General features: G+C 45.7%; 1 protein-coding gene across 5 annotated transcripts in view; it reads left to right on the top strand.

Moving 5' to 3' along the window:
• Window positions 1–23640, top strand: part of CHRND (cholinergic receptor nicotinic delta subunit) — a 41387-nt gene extending 17747 nt beyond the window's left edge. For 4 of the 5 annotated variants that reach the window (XM_053311719.1, XM_053311723.1, XM_053311720.1 and 1 more), the window contains 8 exons: window positions 1166–1321; window positions 2196–2311; window positions 4010–4210; window positions 5115–5226; window positions 6421–6535; window positions 16865–17075; window positions 18534–18652; window positions 20542–23640. In XM_053311719.1, coding sequence (XP_053167694.1) covers window positions 1166–1321; window positions 2196–2311; window positions 4010–4210; window positions 5115–5226; window positions 6421–6535; window positions 16865–17075; window positions 18534–18652; window positions 20542–20724 — 1213 coding nt within the window. In that variant the 3' untranslated portion in view covers window positions 20725–23640. The remainder of the gene's footprint in view (window positions 1–1165; window positions 1322–2195; window positions 2312–4009; window positions 4211–5114; window positions 5227–6420; window positions 6536–16864; window positions 17076–18533; window positions 18653–20541) is intronic. The other variant, XM_053311721.1, reaches the window with a different exon arrangement.
• Window positions 23641–23916: the final 276 nt, after the last annotated feature.

The following is a 23916-nucleotide window of genomic DNA, read 5'->3' on the forward strand; positions in this document are numbered from 1 at the left end:
TGAGATTATGACATGCTTGGTAGGAGAGCACCCATTGCTTGCCTAGGCAAAAGTAAAAGTGTTCAGTGTGTCTATTTGTAAATAAATGAAACTAGATGACCCCGCACAGAGTATCTGTGTGCTCTTTGGGGCCGGTGGTTACCTCTCCCCCGTCTTCTGCCCCAGTCTCCGCTTCCAGGCCCAGCCGCCTCTCCTCCCCACCACCACTTCTTCCCCCCCCCACACACACACACTTTCTTTCCTCCCTCCTGGGCCTTGCCTCCGCAGCCAGGCCGGGCCGCCACCTCCATGGCCGGGCTGCTGCCACGGCAACCAATCCTCCTGGGTGAAACCTCAGCCAATCAGGCACGTCCACCACCCAGCTAATCAGCTGGGCGCTGGGACGCACATTCCAAGGCACACCCAGGAGAATTATATATATATAGATACTGTATTGCCAAGTCTCCAATGATCTCTCTTCCAAAGGAAGCCAAAACTGAGAAACTGAGCTTCTTTGGTAATAATAGGTGTTTTCCAGATGGCAATTTATTGCTACTTCATTATGTTTAGGGTTGCAGGGAATTCAGACAAGGGAGTGTTGTATTCTGTCTAGTAATTATTTAATGTTGTATTGTTGAGAAGTTTATCCCAGTGAGGATCCAGTAGAGAGTGTATGTGGGGTGGAGTCAGAAGGGGAAAGGGAGGGAAAAGAGAAGAAGAAAATGGAATTGTTTCTGGGTAAACTCTTAGTTAAACCTGCATAAAATTACTTTGTGTTTATGAGGGGAAGCAGAATAAAACAGGGAGCCACTTAATATGGTAACAGCAACGAGATGACAACCAATGGCATTTTCTGGCTATTTTGATTATGAATGCCTGATATAAGGGTCTTTTAAAAGTTGTACTCTTCCAGTGTTGAAAACACTAGTGTGGGATTCCCCAGCATTTTTGCAGAGCTGTGTGGTGAGTTGAAGCATGAGGAGGAGGCGTGGCTACCTGTCTAACACTGGGACTACAATTCCCATCACCCTCAGCCTCTATGGCCAAAGGCCTTTGGGAGTTGTAGTCCAACAACTTTAGCCATTGTGGCTAAGGGTGGTGGGAGTTGTAGTCCAACAATATCTGGGGACCCAAATGTTGGGGACCCCTGCCTTAATAAGCAATGTGACTCTTTCTCCCTTCCCAGCAATGACGGTGAATTCCAGATCACCTACAATGCCAACATTCTGCTTTACAATACAGGCTATGTGTACTGGCTACCTCCCGCCATCTTCCGCAGTGCTTGCCCCATCAATGTCAACTTCTTTCCCTTTGACTGGCAGAATTGCACCTTGAAGTTCAGGTGAGGAGTTGCCCGCCCTTTGGCTTGTGTTCTTGGCACCTGTGCATGGTGGTGAAGCTCCAAGTGCTCAGCATTCTTTGCTACTGTCAGCACCTCTTGGGTTTCTAGCAGGACCAACTTAGGTTAGGGAGACTGATACAGTCATGGTCTTCCAGAGGGGAGGCATTTGTACCCCCCAGATGGAGACTGTGCCTATCCCAGCACCCTTTCCCCCAACTACCCAGATGCAATGAAAGGGCGCAGGTGGCGGCAGTGGTGTCTTGGTGCACCAGGAACTCCAGCCAGTAAGCCAGACAGGCAGGAGTGGAGTTCACTTCATCTCCAGGGGGACGGCCTTGAAGAGGAAGGAGGGAGGGAGGAAGCATTGTTTTCCCTCAGCCTTGTTAAGCAGTGACAGCAGTGCAGGGAGAAAGTGAGAGGGAGTCAGAGCACAGCACAGGGCGTGAAGCCCAAGCCTTCCTCCCCTGGAAAAAGTTATTGTAGTCTTTACCCCCACCTAGACAGAGTTCTGTGGACACCTGTGGGTGTAGCTCCTGGGGTCGGGGTGGGGTGTCTCTTAGAGGAAGGGAAGAAAAGCTCTTTCTGCTGTTGAATGACACGTCGGAGGAGGGAGCACAAGAGTTAGCTATGGTGATGTCATTTTAATTAACATATAATTTATTATTGTTTTAAATCTATATATTTAATCCCTGTAAACGTGCCTCAGCCTCTGTGAGAATGCGTCCCGGCAACCCAGCTGATTGGCTGGGCAGCCAATTTTATTACACTAGTAAAAATATATACTTGGGTTTTTAAAAGGTGCTCTCTGAGCCATCTTTGTCAAAGTGATCTCACAGAGGATGCTGCTGACAGGACTTCTGTCTTCCTTTCCCAGCTCACTGATGTACAATGCCAAGGAGATCTCCATGGAGCTCAAAACAGATGAGGACATTTTGACCAAGAAATCTTATCCAGTGGAATGGATCATCATTGACCCAGCAGGCTTCACCGGTATCAGCTTTGGGGGCAGGGAATGGGCACAGCAATATTTTCATTTCGTTTGTTTGTTTGTTTGATTGATTGATTGATATACCACCCTTCCTAAAGTGGCTCAGGGCAGTTTACACTGAAATAAAAAATACATAACAATTAAAATAAAAAACAATTAAAAGCAGATTAAAATTGCAATTAAAACTAAGTGTGATTAAAAGCCAGGCTAAAAAGTTGGGTCTTTACAGCTCTCATGAAGGCCTCCAAGAAAGACAATCCTCTTATATACATGGGGAGCATATTCCACTATTTAGGGGCAACAACAACTGTCCCAGGTCTCCATCAGATGAACCGGTGGCACCTGAAGAAGGACCCCTCCTGATTCTCTTAATGAGTGGTGGGAATCTTGTAGAGAAATATGCTCTCTCAGATAAAATGGACCTAAGCCATTAAGGGCTTTAAAGATAATAACCAGCACTTTGTACTTTGCCCAAAAACATAACAGCAGCCAGTGCAGCTGCTTCAGAACAGGCATAATGTGGTCTCTCTGGGATATCCCAATCTGGCTGCCACATTTTGAACTAAGTGAAGTTTCCGAACTATGTACAAAGGCAGCCCTACATAGAGCACATTGCTGTAGTCCAAGCTGGAGGTTACCAAATGGTGTACTGCTGTTTTCAGGTTATTCTCCTCAAGGAACGGGCAGAGGTGTCGAATCAACCACAGCTGGTAAAAAGTGCTCCTGGACACAACCTCAGCCTGAGGTACCAGAATGAGATCTGGGTCCAAGAGCACCCTCAAGCTCCAAACATGTTCTTTCTGGGGGAATGTAACTTCATCCAGAACAGGATGTTCTTCTATCCCGTCTTGCAGATTATGACCCCCAACAATAAGCACCTCCATCTTGCTTGGATTCAGCTTCAGTTAATTATCCTTCATCCAGCCATTACTGGCTGTAGGCAGGCATTTAAGGGGCTAACACCATTTCCTGATATTGATGACAAGGAGAAATAGACCTGTGAGACCTGTGCATATGTGGAGGTCACTAAAATGGCATCCACACATGCACAGAAGCCCAAACCAGGCCATAAAAGGCCCAAATGGGGCTGCCTTTGGCCCTGCTTACTCTGGGTGAAGCCAGTGGGGGGAAGCCACCACCACAGCAGCCACTGCCAGCAGTACTTATAAGTACTTACTCCCTTCCCACCCACTCTACCATTAAGCAAGCCCCCCTGCTCCTTTACTGGTAAAGGGGAATCCTCAGTGGATCTCCCAGCTGGCTCGGTTTGAACTGCGCCCAGTTCAGTTCGAACTTGGACTGGTCAAGGCCAGTCCAGATTGATCCCAAACCTGTCAAGCTGAACTGTCTCGACATCAAGTCTGGCTCAAACTGAATCAGCTCAGACACCTCTACTTGTAAGTTAGGACAATATTGTTAGCCCCAGATTACAGATAAGGCTGAAAGAGAGTGGCTGATCTAAGACCACCTAGTGTGTTCATTGCAGAGATAGGATTCAACTAGCTTGTGGTCACTTAGGCTCAAACCACGTGTTTATGCAGGATAGCTGTTATTGGACCTCCCAGTGTAAATGCAGCCATTTTCTCAATCATGCACTGCCCCAGACATAACAGCTGGTGGCCTTAGGCCTGGAAAGGCAGCCTACTTGCTCTGTCCAATTGCCTGCTCTCTCTCTCTCTCTCTCTCTCTCTCTCTCCTAGAGAATGGCGAATGGGAGATCATCCACAGACCAGCCCGCAAGAACATTGACCCAAGCGTCTCTCCGGAGAGCAACAGGCACCAGGACATCACTTTCTACCTCATCATCAAGCGCAAGCCTCTCTTCTACATTATCAACATTGTCACCCCTTGTGTCCTCATTGCCTTCATGACCACCCTGGTGTTCTACCTGCCTGCTGACAGTGAGCAAAATCTCCTTCCTGCTCCTCTCTGGGGGTCATGCATTATCCCAAGCTACTCTGCCATCCCACTGATACCCAGTGACACCCAGCTCCCCAGCTCTGCCCCTCCTGCACACTCATACAAATGGCCTTATCCTGAAGTCCCTTGGTGCTTCCACATGAGCAGTTTGCTCTGGAATTCCTTCCTTCCTTCACTCTGTTTTGCTGAAGAATCCAGATTAAGTCACTCTCTGTCCATGGCATTCCAGGGTTTTCAGGGTTGCTTGCCTGTCTTTTTTCAGACCCAATTTGTGGTTATTTATTTTATTATTTAAAATACAATTGCAGCACCAAGCTACCCCATGGGGACAGGTAGAAGTGCTACTGAGGCTTTTCAGAGCTCTTGTACCTTTAATGAGTACTAGCTTCTTCCTGGCAGCTTCTGCCCTTTTTAGGCCTGCAGCATTTGTAACCTCTCAATTGCCTAGTGCAAGAGTTCTCAAACTTGGGTCCCTGTATGTTGTAGGACTACAACTCCCATCATCCTCAGTCACAATGCCTCCATTGTGACTGAGGATGATGGGAGTTGTAGTCCAACAACATATGGGGACACAAGTTTGGGAACCCCTGACCTATAAGTACCCAATTCCTGTTCCCCATGGGCAGCAGGTGTCTACTAAGTTCCTCTTTTTTTCTGCTTCTTTCCATTTTCCATTTTGTTGTGAAAGGAGTGGGAGGGAACGCATTGTTCTGGAGGACCCAGACCTGAAGGCTACTCCTACAGACAGTGAACATGGCAGACTGTCCTATGGTCCTTCCCCACGATGGTGAACTGGACTTGGGGCCTGGAGTTAAGTGGGTGATGGAGTTGGTGCCCACAGCTCTGGGGTGGGTGGCTCAGGGCTCCTCCCTTTGTGCCTTCTAGGTGGGGAGAAGGTGACCTTGGCGATCTCCATCTTGCTGGCTCAGTCCGTCTTCCTGCTCCTGATCTCCCAGCGTCTGCCTGCGACCTCCTTGGCCATCCCTCTCATTGGCAAGTATGTGTTTTTTTCTGGCCAGCCAGTTTCTATTCCCAGGGAGCAAGGGAAGAGATCTATCCAACCCCAGGACAGCATCTGCCCAGCGTTTGTTGCTGATATTACCATATGTTTCTTTTTAGTTTGTGATTCCTTTTGGGACAGGAAGCCATCTATTATTCTACATAGACCACTTTGAGAACTTTTGTTGAAAAGTGGTATAAAAATATTCATAGGAGTAGTAGCAGCTGCCATCTCAGAAGGTAGAAAACAATGGTTGTCTTGCAGGTAGCGCTGCCTGTCCTAAATAGGAAACACATGAGACTGGTAAGGGGAATCTTGAAAGGCACAGAATCAGTAGATAAAGGAGTCCAGCTGGAGGAAGTAGCTAGCTATACAAAACCAGCTGGGCTCCTATTGGCTCTCCAGATCATAACTCTGGCTGGGTTAGTGAGTTGCAGTGCACTTTTCTGGCCATTCTTTGAGCGGTGCTGTAGCTGTAAGAATCAGGCCAACAGTCCAGACAGCTCTGCTGGGTCAGGGAGTATGTCTCCTGGGCCTTGCTAACAGATTTTCCAGTTCAAATCTCCTGACACTTTCCAGTAGGGATGTGCAAATTAGCTTGAGGTCAAGCCAGTTCACCATCAAACCGAGCCTGTTCGATGGCTCGCCCTTGAACCAAACAGAGCCAGGTTCCATTCGGCTTGAGTTTGAGTTGAACCCCCCGGACTGTCTCAGAGGTTCTAAATGTTTTGTTCTTGTTTTTAATTTTAAACTCAGTGCCGGGTCCTGGTCATCTGGTGGCCTCCAAGGGGTGCTGCCGCAGCCATGGGATGATCTCAGAAGCTTCCCTCTCCCTCCCCCCAGTCTTCTTTGGGCCATTAAGGGCCATTTTCAGGACTTTCTGGCCCTCTCCCATCTTGCGGTGGCCATTTTGAAGGCTGCTTATGCACACTGGCCATTTGTGTACCCGGGTCACCAGAGGTTACATTTAGAATCCCCGAGCGGGCTCAAACGCAAGCCAAGCCAGGGAGTTTTTGGGGATGTGCAAAACTGAATATGCCTGGTCCAGGTTGAGTCCAGTCTGTATTCAAACCGAACTAGGCAAACTGGTTTTGTGCACACCCCTACTTTCCAGGATGTCCAAATAGTGAATACTAGACTGAGCACAGCCCTAATGAATGTGTCCTGATGAATGTACTGTCCTCCCGGCAGGTACCTGCTTTTCATCATGCTGCTAGTGGCTATAGTTGGGGTGGCCTGTGTCGTGGAGCTCAACATCCACTTCCGTACACCTAGCACACATATCTTGTCCAACTGGACCACAGAGGTGAGTTATGAGGGCCCCCGAAGAGGGAGCAAATGGAGCAGTTCCATCAATATGGTATCAATGGCTACTAGTCTGAAGGCTATAGACCACCCCCAGCCTCAGAGACATGATACCAGTTGCAGGGGAGCAACAGCAGGAGAGAGGGCATGCCTTCACCTCTTGACTTTGGGCTTCTCAGAGGCATCTGGTGGGCCACTGTGGGAAAGAGGATGCTGGACTAGTTAGGCTTTGGGCCTGATCCAGCAGGGTTCTTCATATGTTCTTAGAAGTCCTCAAGTGGTATGCAGAGGGAAGACTGTTAGTATGGCCCAAGAAACAACCTGCATCAACATAAGAACAGCCCTGATGGATGAAGCCTAAGGATAATCTAGTCCAGCATCCTGTTTCACACAGTGGCCCAACAGATGCCTCTGAGAAGTCCACAGGCAAGAGGTGAGGATATGCCCTCTCTCTTGCTGCTGCTCCCCTGCAACTGATATTTGGAGGAAACTTGCCTCAGGCTGCAGGAGGCCTATAACCACCAGACTAGTAGCCATTGGTAGACCTGTCCTCCTTTTTCTGAGCCCCTTTTAAAGCCATCCAAGCTAGTAACCATCACCACATCCTGTGGCAGAGAATTCCATAGATTAATTATGCATTGTGTGAAAAAGTACTTCCTTTTGTTGGTCCTAAATTTCCTGGCCTTCAGTTTTATGGAATGAGTGCTGGTTCTAGTGTTGTGAGAGAGGGAGAAAAAAATTCTCTCTGTCCACTCTCTCTGCTCTATGCATAATTTAACACACTTCTACCATTTCTCCTCAAGGTTGCCTCTTTTCCAAACTAAAAAGCCCCAGATGTTGTAGCCTTGCCTCATAAGGAAAGTGCTCCAGCCATTGGTCATCTTGGTTGCCTTCTTATACACCTTTTCCAGTTCTACAATGTTCTACTTAAGATATGGTAACCAGAACTGTACACAGTACTCCACATGTGGCTGCACCATAGATTTCTATAAGGGCATTATAATATTAGCATTTTTATTTTCAATCCCCTTCCTAATGATCCATAGCATGGAAGTTGCTTTTTTCACAGCTGCCGCACACTGAGTCAAAACTTTTAGTGACCTCTCTGTCATGTCTCCCCACAGTCATCTTTTTTCTAAACTAAAATGCCCCAGGTGTGTAGCCTTGCATCATAAGGAAGGTGCTCTAGGCCCCTAATCATCTTGGTTGCCCTCTTCAGCACCTTTTCCAGTTCTACAATGTCCATCTTTAGGTGTGGTGAGTGGTGACCAGAAATAAATGCAATACTCCAAGTGTGGCTGCACTATAGTTTTGTATAAGGGCATTATAATATTAGCAATTTTATTTTCATTCCCCTTCCTAGTGATCCCTAGTATGGAACTGGCCTCCTTCACAGCTACCGTACATGGAGTCAGCACTTTCAACGAGCTGTCCACCACAACCCCAAGATCCCTCTACTGGTTAGTCACCAACAGCTCAGATCCCATCAGCGTATATTTGAAGTTCGTGTTTCTTGCCCCAATATGCATCACTTTACACTTGCTTACATTGAACCACATTTGCCATTTCGTTGCCCACTCACTCAGTTTGGAGAGATCCTTTTGGAGCTCCTCACAATTTGTTTTGTGAAGAGTTTGGTATCATCTGCAAATCTGGCCACTTCGCTGGTTACTCCAACTTCTAGATCATTTACGAACAAGTTAAAGAGCACCGGTCCTAGTACAGATCCCTGGGGGAACCCACTTCTTACTTCCCTCCATTGTGAAAACAGTCCATTTGTTCCTACTTGTCCTTCAACTAGTTTCCTGTCCTTCAACCATTTACCAATCCACACATGAACCTGTCCTCTTATCCCATGCCTACTAAGTTTACTCAAGAGCCTTTGGTGGGGAATTTAATGAAAAACCTTTTGGAGGTCCAAGTATACTATGTCAGCCGGATCACCTTTATCCATCACATGCCTGTTGACACTCTCAAAGAACTCCAAAAAGTTAGTGAGGCAAGACTTACCTTTGCTGGTTCTCCTTCAGCATGGCCTGTTCTTCTACAGGTGAAACTCGGAAAATTAGAATATCGTGCAAAAGTCCATTAATTTCAGTAATGCAAATTAAAAGGTGAAACTGATATATGAGACAGACGCATTACATGCAAAGCGAGATAAGTCAAGCCTTAATTTGTTATAATTGTGATGATCATGGCGTATAGCTCATGAAAACCCCAAATCCACAATCTCAGAAAATTAGAATATTACATGGAACCAAGAAGACAAGGATTGAAGAATAGAACAATATCGGACCTCCGAAAAGTATACAGTGTACTGTGCTTGATTGGCCAGCAAACCTGACCCCATAGAGAATCTATGGGGCATTGCCAAGAGAAGGATGAGAGACATGAGACCAAACAATGCAGAATTGCTGAAGGCCGCTAATGAAGCATCCTGGTCTTCCATAATACCTCATCAGTGCCACAGGCTGATAGCATCCATGCCACGCCACATTGAGGCAGTAATTGCTGCAAAAGGGGCCCAAACCAAATACTGAATACATATGCATGCTTATACTTTTCAGAGGTCCGATATTGTTCTATTCTTCAATCCTTGTCTTCTTGGTTCCATGTAATATTCTAATTTTCTGAGATTGTGGATTTGGGGTTTTCATGAGCTGTATGCCATGATCATCACAATTATAACAAATTAAGGCTTGACTTATCTCGCTTTGCATGTAATGCGTCTGTCTCATATATCAGTTTCACCTTTTAATTTGCATTACTGAAATTAATGGACTTTTGCACGATATTCTAATTTTCCGAGTTTCACCTGTATATGTTTAACAACTTTGTCCTTAAGTATGCTTTCCTAATTTACCCAACAGAGAAGTTAAGCTAACTGGCTGTAGTTACCTGGATCTCCCAGGATCCCTTTTGGAAAATCAGAGTTACATCTGCCACTTTTCACTCCTCTGGAACAAAGCCTGACTGTAGGGACAAGTTACATATTTTTGCTAGATCAGCCATTTCACATTTGAGTTTCTTCAGAACTTTTGTATGGATGCCATCTGGGTGCTTTCCAGATTAGCCGCTTAAAAGCAGCTAAATGCCTCTTTCAGGCAAATCGCAGTCAAAACATAAAACCTGCAGGAGGGCAGTCTCACAAAAACTAACAACCCGGACAAACGACACCTTTTTTATGCTGGATAAACAACGTCATAGCACTAAATCGCAGTGATTAAATTTGAAACAAGGCATCTGACATATGAACGGCACCCTGCAGTCAGCGTCGGGACAGCGGTGTCACAACACAGGAAGTATGGAAGCACACATAAGACATATACGTCCTGACCCTGTTTTGGAGTTAAATCTGGAAAGTGCCATGGCCATGGCGCTTTGTTAATCTTTAGTTTTTCAAGACAGTTTAGAACATCCCCTCTCATCACCTCAAATTGCCCCTGTTCTTCAGCTTCTAAGCCTGAGAAGCTCAGTTCCAGAGTAAGTATATGGTCTGTATCCTCCGCCGTGAAGACAGATGCAAAGAACTCATTCAGTTTCTCTGCAGTCTCCTTATCCTCCTTAATAATCCCTTTCATGCACTCATCATCTAATTGCCTAATCTCCTCCCTGGCAGGTTTTCTTCATCTGATATATTAAAAAATATATCAAAAAATATATTTTTAAAATCTATCTATCTATCTATCTATCTATCTATCTATCTATCTATCTATCTATTCTGCTATTCCTCTTGACACTTATATTTGTTCCTCAAACTCTCTTTTTGCATCCCTTATTGATGTCGCCTTTCATTTCTTTTGCCGGAGTTTATGGCAAATAATTAGAGTTGTCAATAAGCCCAGTAGGCCCACATAGGGAGTCTGGTTGCTATGACTCTGCATGAGTCACTTTTAAGGTGTTTCAGTCAACCTCTGCTGGTTGTAGGGCATTGGAGTATTCAACTCCTCCCAATATAGAGATGCAGCACTAATTCCCTGCACTTGGAGAGAGTCGCGGGATGCATCTTTGCCTGTGTCACAGTGCTGGGCTTGCCTCCTTTTTTGCGTACAGTGTGCCTCCAGTCTTAGTTTGGGTAAGGGGGGAGTGTGGTTCAGCTATCAGAAATTTGGGAAACACTGACAGCAGTACATAAATGCTTAAAACTTCCTGCTTGTAAGGTCTAATGGCATGCTTGCTCTTTGTAACTGAGGATCCAGCTAGACAATTTATTCCAGCATGAGCACAAATTACAACAAGAGATTTTAGGCGGCATCTACATGATGGTTACATTCATGATGTAATATCTTAGTGCTGTCTGCTGACAATTCATTAAAAAGCTGTGCCTTTTCAATCCTACTTTTATTGTGACTTGGAAACGTCACAACTTTTCATTGGATTACCAGCAGATGGCACAAAGAAATCTGTTTATTTATCATATCTGTATCCCATTCCTCCAGTACAATTCTGCTCAGATTGGCTCACATACAATAACACTAACTAGCTGACCAGGCACATAGCATCTGCGCCCCTAGTTCTCCCTGACTATTTCCCCCCCACCCCCACCTCAGTCCCTTCTCCCTAACTCTTCCCCTGGGCATCTCTGACGCCCGCCTGGCTCGCTTCTCCCCCTGCTCCTCACTCCCCGCTCATGGTTTCTGGCTGGCTTGCCAGCCCGTTCGCTCCTGCCACTGCCTCCTCCTCTTCCTGGCCACCTCCTGACCCTGGCGGCCGTGCAGGGCCTGCCGCCAACACCTCCTCCTCCTTGCCACTGCCAGTCCTGCCGCCATTTCTCCCAGCAGTGACTCAACAGCCTCCTGAGTCCTGCTGCGTGCGAGCCTCTGCCGCCCAGCCAATCCAGCACCTCCACCGCCCAGCCAATCAGCTGAGTGCCGGGACACATCCCCACACATCCAGGACAGACGCATCTACAAGAATTAATAATAATGATAAAACAATATAAAATTTATGAAATTCAGTTGAAAACAAGGTCAAATTAAAATCAAATTTACAAATTCAAAATCTACTACAAACATATTGGGTTAGCCACCTAATGGCGCAGTGAGGAAATAACTTGCCTAGCGAGCAAGATGGTGCCAGTTCAAATCCCCACTGGTATGTTTCCCAGACTATGGGAAACATCTATACCGGGCAACAGCGATATAGTAGGAAGCTGCTGAAAGGCATCATCTTCTACTGCATGGGAGGAGGCAATGGTAAACCCCTCCTGTATTTTACCAAAGAAAACCATACAGCTTTGTGGTCACCAGGAGTTAACACTGACTCAACGGCACAACTTTACTTTAACAAACATATTAAAATGCCTCTTCTAGTGTTCTTAAAAACCTTTAAGAGAGGGAGCATGGTGAAGCTTGTCCAGTGTCAAGGAGGGCATTCCAAAGCTGGGGGTACACAACCAAAAAGGCCCTGTCTCCGTTCCCTGCCAACTGGGTCTCAGTCAATGGTGGGACTGTGAGTGGAGTCTGAGATGTAAAATGGAGGCTCCTGCCAGTTCATATGGGCAGATTATGCAACATGTTTACATGTCATGTAGATGCCCATAAAATGTCTCATCTTGTGCTGATGTTGGAATAAATTGCTGCCAAGATAGACCTGAAATAGCAGCTCTTGCAGGCTAATCCAAATCAGGGACTTCAAAGTTTTCCTGTCACCATGATTCCAGTTCAGTCCTGTTTCCCCCAGGAAGGAAGCTCCCATTGCCACTACTTATTTATTATTTATTTAATTTATATTTCATCCCTCCAGCACACTGCTGCTTGGGGTGGCTTCCAATAAAAACATAAAATCCATAATAAAAGAATAAAACACAATAAAACACAATGAATAGTCATAAAACACAGTAAAGATAAAAGCCAGTAATATAAGCCATACACAAGATAAAACAGCTGTCAGGAATAAAACTATTGCCACAGGAGTGTCAGCTGCCAATGGCTCATCTGGTAGCTACTCAGGGACGGGCCTTCCTTATTGCTGCCCCAAGGCTTTGGAATGTGCTGCCTGCTGAAATAAGAGCCTCCCCATCTCTGACAACCTTTTAAAAGGCAGTCAAGATACATGTGTTCACCCAGGCTTTTAATTAAATACAAGAGGACCTTGATATTCGCAGGGGTTCCATTCCCAGCTGCAGCCACAGATACGGAAACTGCAAATATCAAGGCATTGGGGGCTATGGGATTGCGAGAGTTAGGTTCCTGGTCAGATGGAAAATAGCCTAAAATTGCTGAAAATCAGCCAAAATGGGAGGGGTGTGTGCAGGGGGAAGCTCCTCACTATGCTTCACTGCTCTCCCTGAGTCACGCTGTGCCCTGGAATGCCCCCACATCAGCTGGAAATCATATCTCTCTCTCTCTTTTTTAGAGGAGCTATTCTGATGAACAAAATGGTGGCCAGAAATTTGTATTATTTTATTGTAAACAGCCCAGAGATATACATTTTGGGCGGTATACAAATTTGTCAAATAAATAAATAAATTACAGCCAATTTTTAAAACCATCTTTTCAAAAGACGGTTTTTAAGTTCTTTTAAAATCTACTCAAGGGGGGAGACTGATGAAACCCTTCTGGGAGGGCATTCTAAAAATGGGGAGGTCACGCTTGAAAAAACCCTATCTCTGGTCCCCACCAAACAGTCCAACAGATAGCCTGGTCCGCAGTAATGTAGAGCTTTAGAAGTAAAGACCAGAACTTTGAATCTAGGCCCAAAGCAAAATGACAACCAGTGAAGCTCCCGCAGGATAAATGCAATACTTGTGTAGTGACTAGTGCCCACAAGCATCCTTGTGGCAGCCTTCTGAACCAGTGAACACTTCTGAACAGTCTTCAAAGGCAGCTCCATGTGGAGCACATTGCGGTTGTCCAATCTGGATATGACCAGTGCATGATGACAGAGTTCAGTTCTGGTTTCTCCAGGTAAGGTCACAGCTGACATACCAGCCAACGTTGGTTAAAGGCACTCCCAGACACTTCCGCCATGTGACCCTTCCTGCTAAAAAGGCCAAGACTGAGGTATCCTTCAAAGGGTGGCTTGCTTCTCTTATACTGAACTAACAGAAAGCATCTGTCCCTGTTCATCCCAGTATAGTGACCCAGTCCTTCTCAGTGGCTGTGGCCCTTGTGTCTCTTTTTTGGAAGCTGAGCCCTTTTGGTAAAGAGAACCATCTTCTCAGTCCTTTTGCTAAACCATTTAATATGGAGGAATTAGGGGAAATCCAGACTGGGACCATGGCAAAAGGGAAAGTCTCTCCCCTCCAACTGCAGGTCTATTCCTGACTCCCCCCCCATCCCCCTTTGCATGGCAGTGGTGGTGGAGGGAGTTGGGGGGAGCAGTCAGGAATCCCCGCAGTGAGGGGGGACCCAAGCACAGAGGGTCAAACTATGCATTTAATATGACATGTAGCTTGGCTGCAGTCTGAGCTTTCGAAACACCTGCCTGGGGCGCTTTCCAGATTACCCACTGCAACAGCGGTAAAATGCTTCGGCTTGGTTGATCACATTCAAAACATAAAGGGTTGAAGATGTTAGTTGCACAAAGCCACTAGCAGGGGAGCAGTCTTTTCTAGCTTGCATAAAACTCCTAAAATGGGGATATTCAGGTGGTATTTTTTTTTTGCCCCGGACATGTGATGTTATAGGACTGTAACGCACCAATAAAACCCGAAATAAGGCATTGGAAATGTGAATGGCACCTTGCTGACAGCGCAGGGACTGTGATGTCGAAACACAGGTAGTACACAAGCACACTTGGAGGACACGTAGTGACTCTGTTGTAGCGAGTAATCTGGAAAGCGCCCAGGTAGCAGAAGTAGTGCTACTTCAAATGAACATTTTCTAGGAGGCAGCCTTACAGGACTGCTCAGGAGTGCGTATTGCAATGCAAGTTATCAGGAGCTCTGATTATCTGTCCTCATTGCCTTCCTTGCCCAACACATCTAGCAGTCCCTGTCCGCCATGTTCTGCCACAGACTGAGCAGAAGTGCCTTTTGAAAACACCATCCGTGTCTAGACAAATGCTGACCAAGCAGCTCTGGTTTGTACAGACTGGCCCGAATTGCATCCTTTTTTAACACTTGCAAGGGATGCTGGGATTAGTGACATTGGCATTGCTCCTTTTAGGGTCAAACTCAATGTGGCATTAAACACATCATCATTCCGCCTGAGGATTTTTTATTTTTTTTTAACAGTATAGCTACACAGTGGCCTGATCCAAAGGTAGGCATGGAGGGAGATGCTGTTTGACCCTTTGTTGTTGTTATTTTTCCTGCCCCAAATAATCTCCCCCTGAGAGACTCTCAAGAGTTTCTGAAGGGTTTTTGTGCCAGTGCGGCAAAGTACCCCAGAGGTCTGCAGGAGCATCAAGTGTGGCAAATTTAGGCAGAAAAGTAGCACAGAATTAAAGGGTTAAAACACCTCTGTGCTATGGGCTTGATCAGAACTTGGTCCCCATAAGACTGCTATATCAAAGTGTTGTTTTTTAAAAAAAACAAAACCCCAAAACCAGGTAATAAAGTGTCTAACACCACTTCTAGTTTAGTATCAATTACAGATGCCTGTCAAAAGTATACCTGCTGATCAGTGCTGCCCCCCAAGTGGTACCAGTGCTTATACACTCCATTAATCAGGCAAGGATAGATATGACATTTTTAGAGCAGGGAGGATTGTTTGGAAGCATCGAATACAAGGAAGTGTACCTTTTTGTGTACCAGAATAAACTCTGAAAAACTAGTCTGCCAGTTTCATGGTTCAGTCTGAAAAAGAGAAAATCCAGCTGATGAAAGTGTGTATTGATTAGTGCCTGTGACCTCACCACCACACCACACTTCCATTCCTGAAGCAGCTGTGCAACTGTGTTTGAATTTTTGTAGGTTTTGGTTTAAATAAAGTGAAGAATAGTTTTTTTAAAAAAAGATAATTAAGATAAGAATACAGATAATATGAAGGATAAACAGATATATTTATATATTCCACTTTGAAACTGACATAGTTAAAAAGGTGGACAGCCTGCCTGAAGCATGCCTGTGGTGGGGCAAAACAGACACAGCACAGCCAGCATCCAACTGGCTGCTGTGTCGTTCCCAAGGCAGTGCTGGAGCTACAATCGCACCATCACAGGTGGAGAATCAACAGGTACTGCTGTTAGAACATAATCTCTGTCTTCTTCACATGGGGCTGCGGGAGCTGTCTGTCCGCCCACCGATCCTTGCTCCCGCAGCCCGTGCGTGCCAGCTCTTTTCCGATACTGGGGACAGAGAAAGGAGAAAGAGGGAGGCATGATGGTTGACTGGTGGCTGGGTGGATGGTGGCCAGGCAATTGGGATGGGGCAGGCAGGCAGGTAGGTATGTGAGGGACCCTCTGTGCTACCCCCCTGCAAGGCACTTTCCAGATTACATGCTACAACAACAGTAGTTTACTTCGGCTTGGCAGGATCGTCTTGAAACCTGAGTGGCTTTTTAAAAAGCCAAATTCTGGCTTACGGCCCATTTGACCCACGAATATACCCCTTAGGTTCTGGCAACCTTGCAAAACCGTAAATAAAGGGTGTTGTGCAAAGCCACTAGCAGGAGGGACAGTCTTTTCTAGCTTGCACGGACCTTCTACAACAGGAAAAGACAGCTATTTTTTTAAAAAAACAATGTCGTAGCGTAGCACTGTAACGCAAAGATAACACCCGAAAGAAGGCAACAGAAATGTGAATGGCAGCTTGCTGACAGTGCAGGGACTGTGATGTCAAAACACAGGCAGTACGGAAGCACACTTAACAGACACTGTTGTACGGTGTAATCTGGAAAGTCCCCAGCACTGGCTGATGTATTGTGCTGACTCACTCTGAAAAGTGGGATGATCCAAAAGTTTAAACTCCCCACTACTGGAGTTGACTCACCTCGTACTGCACTGGGGAGGAAGCACCCCCTTCCAATTGCATAAAGGAGCAAAGCTGCAAAAGCCAAGAGTTCAAGAGCATGTGCTTTGCATACGGAAGGTCCCATGTTTAGTCCCCGGCATTTCCAGGTCGTGCTGGGAAATACTCACCTGAAACCCTAGAGAGTCGCAGTCAGTCAATGTAGGATGAAACAATGATCGGATTCATTATAAGGCAGCTTCATCTCATACTGCGTGGGAGGAGGCAGTGGTAAACCCTTCCTGTAGTCTACCAAAAGAAAACCACAGGGCTCTGTGGGCGCCAGGAGTCAAAATTGACTTGACGGCACACTTTCCCTTTACCTTGCCACTATAACCAGAGCAGACATCCAGCTAGCTTTTTAGAGCCTGCCACTAAGCAATGCCAGCCTTTCTTCACCCATCCCTTCCCCATAACCCTCTCCCTGCCCCACAGCTCTTCCTGGAGACCCTGCCACGCCTCCTGCACATGTCCCAGCCAGCTGACAGTGAGCCAGAGCCACAGGACGGCCTGCAGATCCGGCGCAGCAGCTCCATTGGCTACATTGTCAAGGCCGAGGAGTATTTCACCGTCAAGTCCCGCAGTGAACTCATGTTCGAGAAGCAGTCGGAGAGGCATGGCTTGACCAGCCGGGTCACGCCAGCAAGTGAGCTTTGCCCCTGGTTGGAATAAGGATGGGGATGGGTCATTGGTTGAAAGCTGTGGTTCTCAGGCAGGCTTGGGTCTATAGGTGTTGTTGGACTATAACTTCCATCATCCAGAGCCAGAAGCTGCTCTGGATGATGGGGGTCATAGTCCAACAACACCTGAGGACCCAAGCTTGAGAACCCCTAGTCCAAAGGGGTTAGACAAATTCCTGGAGGAGAAAGAGGTCTAGAGGCAGATATTAACCATTACAGCTAAACAAAAGTTCCATCTGCAGAGTTAGTTTCCCTCCTGAAATAGAAAGGCCTTTAGTCTGATCCAGCAGAGCTGCTCTTATGTTGTTGAACCTAGATTTGTCATACTCTTATGGCTGGCTGCAGCCATTGTAGCTGGAGATGATGGGAGCTGTAGTTCAACAACATCTGGGGAGCGTGGGAAACTACTACCCTAAGGGATTATGCTGGTTTGGATATTTGGGCAAATGTATAACTGAATGCATAGAGAGAGAATTCTGGGTTTACACTCACTGGCCCCATCCTAACCTCCACCTGTGTATACCCAAGGACTTGTGAGGTCTCTGTTCATGATCTGTATCTTGCTAAAATGAAGGGATTCCCTCCTCCTCCTCCTCCTCCGTTGTATGCTCAAGCAGACATCTGCACACAGCTATAGGACATTCACGCAGACTCAGATTTCAAACAGAATGTATACCTACTACCAAAGCATGTTCTCCAAATACAGTATTTCACTGGGAGATTTAATATCTTTATTAGATTGTACATTTGGTTAGTAGACCTAAACATTTGGAATAAGCATTTTTATTATTCTCTCCCAGTGCTATTCTTTGAATGAAACAGCAGCGTAGAAATATCACTCCCAAATGAATAATTTTAAAAGCATAATAATGATTATCCTAAGCTGCATTTTCAAATCACTTTTTCTGTCCAACTTCCCTCACAGGGTTGTTGTGAATCGAGGGGGGGGGGAGGAGGGGAAATCCCATGGACACCAGCCACCCTACTCTCTTTTCTGAAGCCTTAGTTTAGTGACTCCTGTAGCAACACTTTTAAAATACATATTCTGAAAGGGAGATGCCACCAAACTACCGCCTATAATTAACTGACTGATTGATTGATTGAGATCCACCTACTAAGACACTTTTTGTATGACTAAAAAGGCAACTCCAATTAACTGAACAATGTTTATTTTTTAAATGTTAATTATTTTATAATGCAAATTCCTTTTTTAACCCCCCCCCAAAAAAAAACTATAGGTAAGTGGCAGGCACTATTTTACAGTAGCGGGCGGTGAGGCTTACTCAGGATGGGGGTGGGGGCAGTGGGATATAACTTTAACAAAAGTGGAACTTATCTGCCACCAGCACCTGGCGGCTGACCCAGCATCTTCTGTTGCCTGAATGTACCCCACTCACCCCCTTCTCTTTTCTCTGCACCCCCAGGGCCAAAACCTCAAGGTGTGGATGACATGCAGGAGCTACTCTACAACGAGATCAAGCCGGCAATCACTGGGGCCAACTTCATTGTTCAGCACACACGAGACAAGAATAACTTCAATGATGTGGGCATGCCAAGGCGCTTCATGTTCATTGATTGGGGATGAGGCCATAGCTCAGTGATAGGGCACCTGCTTAGCATGCAGAAGTTCCCAGGTTCAATCCCTGGCATCTCTAGACAGGGCAGGGAAAGACTCCTGCCTAAAACCTTGAAGAGCCAGTGCTCCAAGGTAGACAACACTGAGCTAGATGGACCCTTAAGATGGCTTCCTGTGTTCCTGTTTCTCTTAGGTTCCTCCGATCAGGTCAGAAGCCTCAGAGGTCTCAACCTTGGATCCCCAGATGCTGTTGGACAACAACTCCCATTATCTCATTATAAAAGACTATTATGGCTGTGGATGATGGGAGTTGTAGTCTAATAACATCTGGGGACCAAATGTTGAGAACCTCTGCCTTTGCTCTTTCCCAGTTTTAGTTCAGAAATGTTGTTGCCAACCCATTGCTTTCTGTGTTTTTTCAGAGCAGATTTGTGGCTATTTCTAAAAACATAAATTGCAATCGCAGTTCCAACTTGACCAGTGTGGGCTGTCAAAGCACTGCTGAGGCTTTTCAGGGCTTTTGTCTAGAGGCGTATCTAGGGAAAATAGCGCCTAGGGAAAGCACTGAAATTGCACCCCCTGTCCAAACATCTGACACCATCTTTCAGATAACTTTACTATAATATCAGCTGAAAAATACAAGTCAAGCTCGTTAATCTTTTAATATTTCAAAAACGATTTAGTAGTAGATGTACCAGACCAAAAAATGTTCGAAAACTACAAATTTCAGTATGCTGGGGCTCATGAAATACCCAAATACTGTGTGGAGGTGTACTTGGAAAACTAAACAGAAGTGCCTGTCTAATTCTCTACTATGCATTGTAGCATCACTATTACATAAAAATAAATTGAGAATTTGACTTTTCCCAGATACTAGGGCCTTGCAGAGGCCATTTGAGCATATGTGGTGGCCATTTTGTTTTCAGTGGCCATTTTTTTTAAAAAATTCATTTTTAAAAATGGTGCCCCCCTTCAAGTGGCACCCGGGGCACATGTCCTGCCTGCCCCATCCTAGATACACCCCTGCTTTTGTCTCTTCAACTGGAGATGAGAGCTGGTCTTGTGGTTGCAAGCATGACTTGTCTGCTTAGCTAAGCAGGGTCTGCCCTGGTTGCATATGAATGGGAGACTTGATGTGTGAGCACTGTAAGAAACTGTCCTTAGGGGATGGAGCTGCTCTGGGAAGAGCAGAAGGTTCCAAGTTCCCTCCATGGCATCTCCAAGATATGGGCTGAGAGAGATTCCTGCCTGCAACTTTAGAAAAGCTGCTGCCAGACAATACTGAGCAAGATGGACCTATGATCTGACTCAGTATATGGCAACTTCCTATGTTTCTGTTCCTATGTTCCGAATTAGAAACTTCCTCCTTACACTTTTAGAAAACTAATCTGTTGCTTCCTGTTCTCTTGCCTGTATCTGCAGCATTCCTGAATGGACTTCCGTTAATAAGCTCTTGTCCCTGGTGTTGGGTGTTAAGGCTTTAATTTTAGAATCAGAGCAGTTTTGCTTTCCACAAGTCTTTCTTATTTATTTATTTATTTATTTATTTATTTATTTCAAGAGCAATGTTTCCATTTGGCCTCCTTTGCACCTGGTTGTCCTACCCCTGGCAGGCCACAAAAACGGACCAATAGGACTCTGTTCCGCTCATAGGGCTGTGGGAGGGCATTCTGAGACAAGTTGTTTTCTGAGAAAAGCTATGGTCTGGATTGCATGGACTGAACAGGGTCTGGCATGTGGTAGCAGGGTGGTGCTGGGAGGCAAGTAATGTAAGCTGGAACTGCATTGTGGTGCCTGCGGGAGAAAAGGGTCCGGTGGTCTTCTGACCTTTTGCAACCTTGTGTGTCCACCTGCAGGAGAAAGACAGTTGGAGCCGCATTGCCCGCACGGTGGATCGCCTCTGCCTCTTCCTGGTCACACCAGTTCTGAGCCTGGGCACCTTGTGGATCTTCTTGATGGGGATCTACAACCACCCCCCACCCGTTCCCTTTGAGGGGGATCCTTATTTCTACCATGAAGACTACAAGCGCTTCCTCTAGAGCTGGGCACCCTTGCTCCCAGATATGTCCAGGCCTTGACTTCCTACAAATACAATGCATATTTATATACCTACCTGTGGAATGGGAGCGGGGCGGACTCGGGCTCTTGCTTCTGCTTCCCCCAACCTCACCCCACATGGGGGTTGTGTTCTCTTAAGTTATTTCTGCTTTTCTGTCTTATTTCCTCTGGTGTAACACACTGAGGCTGATCACACAAGCAGCACTACCCAGGCTTCAGCAGCCATACCTGGGTAGGGCTCGTGTGAAGCGCCGGGATCATAGCTGATTCTGGCGCTGCCTCTCCGGGCAGCCCAGGGTTATTACCCCAGCTTTTACCCTGGTAGAAGGGCATGAGTGCACCCTTCCGCCCCGGTCCCTGGTTGTGTGTCTGCTTGGGCTGCCTGCAACCCAAGCAGACACAGAGTCCATCACCTTGAGTACCCGGCTGGGGGAGAATCCCTCAATGCACCACACTCCTTGTTTGATATATTTAGGGATATCTGGAGGCTGGCCTGTGTTTTCCCAGCCTCCCGATGGTTGTGGAATAGAGACCATCTGGGGGAAAGGGAGGTGCTATCCTTCCTCCCCCACACCTACCCTCCCTGCCTGACTTGGAGGTCGTGTGAACGACCTTACTGTCTTTTGCAGCTTCGGTCTCCCAGAAAATAAGAGAGAATGTATGGAGGCAGAGGACAATCCTATGCTGCACAAGATACTGTAAATAGTTGTATGATTTATCAGTAGTAGGGCTGATTTGGAAGCACCCTCCCTAATTCAGTACAGAAAGGTATAGTTTTCTATTCTAGGCAAGCTCTGGGAAGACAGTTTTGCAAGTTTTAGGTGTGATTTATTTATGTATTTATTTGATGTATATACCACCTTCCCAAATGTATATACCACCTTCCCAAATTGGCACAGGGTGGTTTACATTAAAATCAAAAACACATAACACAATCAAAAACCATTTAAAAGCATTTAAATTAAAACCAGATATCCTTAAAAGCCAGGCTAAAAATATGGATCTTTAAGGCTCTCCTGAAGGCCTACAAGGAAGGTAATCCCCTCATATCTGGCAGGGAGCACGTTCCACAACTTAGGGGCAACAACTGAGAAGGCCCAATCCCAGATCTCCACCAGATGAACCAGTGGCACCCAAAGACGCCCACACACACCCACACCGATGATCTCAGTGAGCAGTGGGGAGACAATGCACTGTTTGGGGAAAGTATAAACAATTTCTGTCATTGGTCATGGCTGTCCATGGTGTGTCCCGTGTGTTCAGCAGATCAAAGCTTCCTCTTTATAAGTGGGGGAAACTGTGGTGATAGCCATGGTTAGATATTTTTAAAAAGAGGAATGGACCAATTCATGGAGAAGGAGAGATCTATCTAGGTCTACTAGCCGTAATGGCTAATTAGAATCTCAGTGCATAGGGGCAGTATGCCTCTGAATGCCAGTTGCTGAGGAGCAGCTATGGGAGAGCACTATTTCTTTTATGACCTGCCTGAGGGCTTTCTAGAGGCATCGTCTCTTGAGTGTCCCAATCCTAAACCAAGCACAGGGCAGGCAGATCTGCTTGGAGCCCCAGAATGGGATGAACATAAATGGACACAATAAACACATTGATTGGTGTCGCAGACATCTTTTCTAAAATAACCAATTGTACTGTGTCTGTTTCTGGGTGTTGCAATTTAAGAAAGGCATTGATGAACTGGAAGGGGTTCAGAACAGGGAAACCAAGATGAAGAAAGCTCTGGAAACCTAGGTCTTCTAGGAATGATTGAAGGAGCTGAGTGTGCTTAGCTTGAGGAACAGAAGATAAGGGAAGATACATATGCTGGCCATCTCCAAATATGTGGAGGACTACTACAACAACAACAAATATTTATATACCGCTTTTCAACAAAAGTTCCCAAAGCAGTTTACATAGAGAAATAAAAAATAAACAAAGACAGATCCCTGTCCCCAAAGGGCTCACAATCCAAAAATAAACATAAGATAGACACTAGCAACAGCCACTGGAGGGATGCTGTGCTGGGGTTGAATAGGGCCAGTTGCTTTCCCCCTGCTCAATAAAGAGAATCACCACTTTAAAAAGGTTTCTCTTCTTTGCTCAGTTAGCAAGGGCCTAGAAGAAGGAGCAGTCTTGTTCCCTGTTGTTCCTGGGGTCAGGACGAAACAATGAGCAGAAATGACCCCAAAAAAAATAAATAGATGTAGGGAAGACATTAGGAAACCTTCCTAACTGTAAAAGCAGTTTGATAGTGAAACAGTCTGTAGAGGCTTTCCTTTGCTGGAGGTTATCAAAGAGAGGCTGGATGGCCACCTGTCAGGCATGCTGCAGCACAGGGGTTGGCTCGCCAGCTGTTGTTGAACTGCAACGCCCATCTTCCCTGGCCATAATAAATTGTGGCCAGGAATGATGGGAGCTATCGTTCAGCAGTAGCTGGAGAGCCAAGGTTGCCTAACGCTGTATGGCAGATTCCTTCACTGATTAGGAATCAGACTAGAAAGTCTCCAAAATCCCTTCCAGCTCTATGATTCTGCCTCATACCCCACATAGAATTCACCTGGAAGTGTGAACACAGCTTTCATAGAGACAGTGGTCTTGTGTCTTTGGAAAGGAAGTTTATGTAGCAATAGATTCAAAGTACAAAACATATATGCATATTGATCAGAGAACAGTTAGGCTAGGCATGTCAGTATTGCAGATATTCTTCATTGTGAAAGCACAGAATTTGCAGCAGAAACTGGCAATCTTGTGGTTTGGGGGCTTTTTGTATTTTAAGGAAGTTTTTATTCTTTTGTATGTGCCATATTGCTTTTCTTTATAATATTTACATATTGCTAATTGTAGCATAAGCTTTTGTGGACTACATGAAAACTTACACTATAATAAACATGTTAATCTTTAAAGGGCCACAAGATTCTATTTTTGTTTTGCTGCTACAGTCTAACCCTTCTGGAAGCTGTAAAATAATAAGTGGGCAATATTTGGGGAAATCTCAGGGCTGGGAATTCAGAGAGTTCAGAATTCCCTGAGAATTCAGTGCTGTGCAGTATTTTGGGCTATTTATTCAATTTCTTGCCTCCCCATCTGGTAAACATATTGAAAACCTGATTTATGGAAGTTAACATAATGTTCTAACATAAGCAGATAGATGCACACTTGCTTCCTGAAACAATATTTGG

Source organism: Hemicordylus capensis, chromosome 3, assembly GCF_027244095.1.
Source record: "Hemicordylus capensis ecotype Gifberg chromosome 3, rHemCap1.1.pri, whole genome shotgun sequence".
NCBI lineage: Eukaryota > Metazoa > Chordata > Lepidosauria > Squamata > Cordylidae > Hemicordylus > Hemicordylus capensis.